The 6,322-nt window shown below is 53.0% G+C and overlaps 1 protein-coding gene across 3 annotated transcripts in view; it reads right to left on the reverse strand.

Moving 5' to 3' along the window:
• The window catches only part of Mpped1 (metallophosphoesterase domain containing 1), a 77,930-nt gene that overhangs the window by 20,779 nt on the left and 50,829 nt on the right, over window positions 1-6,322 (reverse strand). For all 3 annotated transcript variants that reach the window (XM_026782787.1, XM_013348894.2, XM_026782788.1), the window contains exon 4: window positions 1,635-1,860. In XM_026782787.1, the coding sequence (XP_026638588.1) occupies window positions 1,635-1,860 (226 nt within the window). The remainder of the gene's footprint in view (window positions 1-1,634; window positions 1,861-6,322) is intronic.

Genomic DNA, 6,322 nt, shown 5'->3' on the forward strand with positions numbered 1-6,322 from the left:
GAGGTTGTAAACCACAGAGCAAAGAGCCAGTCCTGATTCTTGACCTCATACACAGAGCCTCCGCCTCTCACTGGCCCCATTCCACCTTTGCCCTGTCCAGACTGTGGCAGCCTCAGGACCCAAGCCTTTGTTCGCGCCTCCCATTATACCCTCCTGCTGAGCTGCTGCATGAGCCGGCTGCTCCACACTGGCCCCTGTGGCCTGCCAGGCAGCCTCAGCCACCTTCTCACCTCCTTGCTCTTGGTTTCAAGTCCCACACATCCTTAAGTGCCCAAAGAACCTTCACAGACACCAGAGAGTACATCGAACCCTTAAGCATCACAAGCCCCAGGCAGAGACAGCAGGCCCCCCCTGGAGAATGGGTCAGGCTAGCACCTGCCTCCCCTCCTGGGCTTTCTAAGATCCAGAAAGCCCCATAGCCTACATCAGCCTCAGATCACCAGGGGGCATCAAAGACGACAGCCCAGGTTTCCCTGATTGCTGTGTCTGCATGGGTCACCTAGAGCCCTTCACCCTGCAGATATCTATGCCCAGTCAGTACCTCTGCCTCCCTGCCTACGTGAACACTTGTCCTCTCCCAAGGCTGGGGTCATCCATCTCCTCTGAAGTGCTTCCCCTCACCTGGCCAGCACTTCACACCCCATGGTCACTCAAGGGCCAACAGATCTGTCTACTTGTAGAAAGATCCAACAAGCCAGCCCCACAAGAGCATTGTAAAGGCTTCAGTCCATGGACCATGATGCCACAGCCAGCATCACCACCATCTTGTTCATCACCTGATCATCACCACCACCATCCTCGTCGCTACCAACCTCACCACCACCATCATCATACCATCATCACGACATCACCATGCCCAGCACCATAACTATGACTACTGCTGTAATCACCATCACAACCACCTTCGCCATCATCGCCATCACAACCATCTTCGTCATCATAGCCATTGTAGTCAGCAGCTGTACCCTTACAGTGAATACCACGTCACAGACACACTGACCATCACAAAGACAGTCCGGACCCATGGTCACTCTGAGCACCACCCAACCCGGTGAGTTCTGAGAGAAGTCCCAGCCTATCCCTGGGTCTCCATCAGAATAAGGCTTCACTGTGCATGTTTTCAAACAGCTGCCGTCTCCACACAGGAACGTGCGTGGTGAATCCAGCTGCAGATCCCACATGCCTTTCTCCAGTTAGGTAGATCAATCGTCTTCCCCACGACCACACACCGTTCTGTGGGAGGACAGAAGACAGGCAGAAAGGGGAGGTCCCTAGTGCTAAAGGATCATGTTTAATGTCTGAAAGCCAGGAAGCCCCTCCCCTGCCTGTCTGTGTCACCAATAGATGGTACAGGGAGTTGGAGACAATGGCACCTTCCTGTGTGTAAAACAGAGGATATAAGTGATGTTACCCTTCCTTGATTCCAAATGGGAAACTGAGGCCCGGGGTAACAGTGGCCTGCCTGAGGTCAGACAGAGAGTGAGAAAGGCAACATGAAGTCCCAGATCCTCTGTCCCTTTTGCATTGACCCTGAGCCTCAGCTTTGGGTCCCTAGCACCTCTAGGAGACTGGAGTCACCGCCATCCACTCTCTCGCCGTAACTGGTGGTGAAGATGGGAGCCAGGCACACTCACCACGGGGAGCCGTAGATCCTGAAGCCACGCACTGTGACCTCCGAGTCCTGCAGGTAGATGCAGTTGGTCAGCAGCGACTGGACATTCTCATAGTTCTCCGGCTTCAGCTTGGACACGGACGGGAAGTAATAAAAGTCTTGCTTGATGAGGTCAGCCATGAACTCCTGGTCGAAGGTCAGCTCGTGGTTGCCCGCAATCACGATCTTGTACTCATAGGGCAGGCTGCCTGTGGGGTGGACACGCACAGAGTAGGCTGCTGGCGGCCCTTCTGGAAGCCACAGAGCCATTAAAGGGAGAGAGCTGGGAACATCCCCACCCCCATCCTGTGCTGTGAATTAGAGGAGACAGAGGCCCCATCACTGCCCCTGGCTCTACTGGCCATCAGTCCTTGAGCATAGGAGCAGGGGCTTCCCCACACCTAAGCTGCAGGGTGCCAGCCTCACCCTCTCTGCTTCCAGGCTGCCACCAAGTCTCTCAGCTCTCTCCATCTTGGGCTCCTCAGCCTACACATTCCCAACAGAAACTGTAGCGCCCCATTCAGACCTTCAGAGATGCTGCACCCAGGAAACCCTGAGTGCCCAGTGGCACCGACATGGAATTCACAGTCAAAACAAGGTCCAGAAATGCCCAACCTTTGGAACGCTACAGGGTGATGTCACCCGCATAGTTCACACTAAGAACCACACGATCAAATTACAAAAAAACTAGCCAGGTGGTGGCAGCACACACCTTTAATCCCAGCAGAGGCAGGATGATCTCTGACTTCAAGGCCAGCCTGGTCTACAGAGTGAGTTCCAGGACAGCCAGGACACAGAGAAACCCTGTCTCATGAATGAAAGAAAGAGAGAGAGAGAGAGAGAGAGAGAGAGAGAGAGAGAGAGAGAGAGAGAGAGAGAGAAGAACAGGTTACAAAAAACCAGGAGGATAATAGCCTTGGAGTGACAGGGCCGTGCCTACGTGCAGGCCCCCCACCACCCCATCAGCCCAGAAAACGCCATTCTCCCTGCCCTCGCTCCATGCCCAGGCTCCACGCTGCTCAGACCTCTGCCTTGGCTGCTGCACTCAGGAAGCTGTGATGGCTCTGGAAGCCCCAGTTTGGATAAAAAACAAAACGTTGGCTGTGGAGATAGCTTAACTGATGACATGTTTGCTCTGCTTTGCTCCAGCCCCGGAACCCATGTTGTTGAGTTGTTTTTAAATCCAGGTCTGATACTTGCAATCCCAGTCCTAGAGAAGTGGGGAGAGGTGGGTCCCTGGGCTCACTGGCTAGCTGGCCTAGCCTACCTGCTGAGCTCCAGGTCAATGATACATCCTGCCAAAAAAATCAAGGCAGAGAGTGCCAGAGGAATGACATGGAGACTGACCTCTGGCCTACGTACACACACACACACACACACACACACACACACACACACTCACGCACACGCACACACACAAATGCAAACACATACAGCCTACATGTGCACATTCACAGAAGAACCAAGTTTGGCCTGCTGTCTGTCTTCTCAGCAACCCACACTCAGGATTTAGAATCAGATTCAACAACTGTGTTGAGACTTGGCCACGCTGTGCACTCTGGGAAGAAGCCTGACTCCACCCTCAGGGGTCAGCCAGGACAGACAGGTCAGGCTTGAGGCCTTATGACAGGTGAAACACTGTGAATGTATTCACTCCCTGCTGCATAACCCGCGAAAGACAGAAAGGTGAAAAATTCAGGGGACACAAGAACGGAAAGGAGCCCCTCACCCACCGAGTCTACCTGAAGCTTCTCGCCAGCGGAGGACCCAGGTTGCCGACATAGCCAGTATCCCTTTCACACGGAGATCCTCCAAATGACATTAGTGTGGCAGCGAGCTGGACTCAGAGCCCGTGCATGCCACCTGCAATGTGCCCTTACTTCTTTCCGCGTGTCACCTGCAGTTTCCTGCGAGTCTCGCTAACAAGGCAATTAACTTTGTTCACAGGGAAACCAACTCTCAACTCCCTGCATAACCCTGTGACCCAGGGCCTTTACCTTATCAGCCATGGTCCTAGCTACTGTACTCCGTAAGCCGCCCTCTGAAGTCAGAGAGACCCTTCAAAACCTTTGGAGATGTAAGTTAGAAGCCACTAAAACACATCCATGACTACCGGAAGGACAGTTAAAGTCAACTCCCCCTTTCTCTCTTCCTCCTCCCTCTCCCTCTCTTCCCCCACCCGGCACATACCCACACCTGGGGTACAGTAGTACACACTATCTTTTGCCCAAGTTACACCCCACCTCTAATACCAAAACTTAAAACTGTCAAAATTTCTTCTGGGGCTGGAGAGATGGAGGAGAGATGGCATAGCAGTTAAAAAAGCTTCTGCCCTTCCAGAGAATCTCAGTACTGTCCCCAGCACCCACACGGGAAGGCTCACAGCTGCCTATGTCTTCAGTCCCAGCGGATCTGACGCCCTCTGCTGGCCTCCGTCGCTGGTGCGCTCATATGCCCACAGACACAATTTTAAACCTAATAAACCCTGATTCTGCTCCTCACTCACTTGCCCTGAAGTTCTTTCCTGTAACCTAGCCCAGCCCGAACTCCCCAGCTATCCCTGACATAATGCATTCTGACTGTACCCAAACAGAACAATCTAGAAGCCGGTGACACACTTCCCCAAGCCTACCCCCCTGAGACTTACAAAACCTGCCCAGCCGCTTGTCTGACAGTCAAGGCAAAACTGTGAGCAACCACTCATTCTCCACCTGGCCAAGGCAGTGTGGTCACAGGGGACCCCAGAGGTGCACACATCCCCAGTCTGCACACTGGCTCAATCCCCCCCAAGCCTGCTGATCAGCTCCGGGAAGCCATAATGATGGGACAGGTTCGAGTCCCTGGCTCAGTTCCACTATTAACCCCGTGTGGCTTCACACCAAACCGTGCTCCGGTTTCCTCACACGTGAGATGGAAACAGGAACACCTCCCCTGTAAGAACTCTGGCTCCACAGAACACATTGAATGGAAATGGATTAAAAACTTTTGTTATTCAAAAGGAAAAAGAAATCAACTCCTCTGAGCCAGAATTTGTCCAATAGAAGCTGCAAGCCCCATCCCCTCTCCAGATATATTTAGCTTGGTAACAACTTTGTTTTTAATTGGATTTGCTTCCAGAAATAAAAATTTGAGAGATTCCCAATAAAACTTCACTTATCTGATCTCGTTATTATTATTACTTTATTGTTATTAATGTGTGGTGATCCTAGCTCAGTCATGACATGCTGACTATGTACCCCTTAGATCAGATGAAAATACCCATTTTTTCCAGACCCCACCAGTCCTGTCATCTCACAGAGTCCACTTCACCCATTCTGAGGTGCCATCTGCTGTCAGAGGCATTTGGAGCCTTGCAATCACTGTGCCCTGGCCTGGGAGCTCCCAGTGAAGATGCGGGAAGATGGGGGCCTCCGAACCCCATCCTGAGGTTAGCCACAGTTTAGCCCTTGCTGGAAAGCCCCAGAATCAGGGGAGTGAAGGTGTTAGCTCCGCCCATCTCTGTTCTTAGCATAAGCCTGGTGAATAAAGCCACCAGCAGCACTAGCTGAGTGGGGCAGGTAGCTGCCAGAGCTGGAGACCAAGGGGGCAGAGCAGCAGGGAGGAGCAGTACAGACCACCCGTGTCCGGAGCCCACATGGGCAGTTGTCCTGGTGTCATGGAGACCTTGATTGCCCACAGAGTCATCTGAGGTAGAGGTCATCAGGTGTATTCCGTATCTGAGGGCCTCAGAGCTGAGGCCTACTGGGGGGCCCCACATCTCAGAGTGGGGACAATACTACAGGTGTTGACCAGCTCGGTACCTCTGGGTCACTGGCTCAGAGTCCTTCAAGGCCACCAGAATCAGCCTGGGAACCTCATCAGCCCTTGCCCAAGCACAGGTGACAAGAGAACCCAGCAGGACGGACAGGGTGGCCACCACTGGCTGCCACTGTTCCTGATTCATCCTGGCTTCTGTTTCTCAGCACCCATCCATCCTACTTCCATAGCCGGTGAAGGTGGGGGTGGAGCCACACTAATGGATTTCTGTCATGTCTCTAACTGGGGATGCCACTTAAGCAAATCATCAAATTACACCAACTGCACAATTCCATTTGCTTCTACAGCAGTGACTCCCTGGGGGCTGGGTGTGCAGGAAGCTGTCAGCTCCCCCCAGGGGCTCCCTCCAGCAGACAAGGAGAGCTGAGGAACAAAGTCTTCAGTGATTATAATAGTGCACCAAGAGTCACTTCCTGCACCCGAGGCCAGGCAGCAGGCCGGAGCTTACCTTCCCAGCGTGACGGGTTCAAAAACCCATTCCCTTCAACAAGATGGGTGTCAGAGGCAGCGCCCTGTCCCTGAGATGGAGATTTAGCCATGAGTCCTGTCTGGGTGGTCAGCTGGAACTGGCAGTTCACCAGCTGCCTGTGACCTCTACAGACTCGGAGCATTTTCGTTCATTTTGATATCTGAGCAAAATGGTTTGGCTTGCCTAAGCATAAGAGAAGTCAGCAACAGGGTGACCAAAAACCATGGAGGGCAACAGACACTTGGCACCTGTGTGACAGCATGGAGGTACTTCCTGAGCCATCATGCCACCTTGTCTCTCAGCAGGTGAGTGGCTGGGTAATTAGGAGGAAGGGTGAGAGGATGGATGGACAGACAGGTGAATAGGTGGGTGGGTGGGTGGATGGA

This window comes from Microtus ochrogaster, chromosome 15 (assembly GCF_000317375.1).
Source record: "Microtus ochrogaster isolate Prairie Vole_2 chromosome 15, MicOch1.0, whole genome shotgun sequence".
Lineage (NCBI taxonomy): Eukaryota > Metazoa > Chordata > Mammalia > Rodentia > Cricetidae > Microtus > Microtus ochrogaster.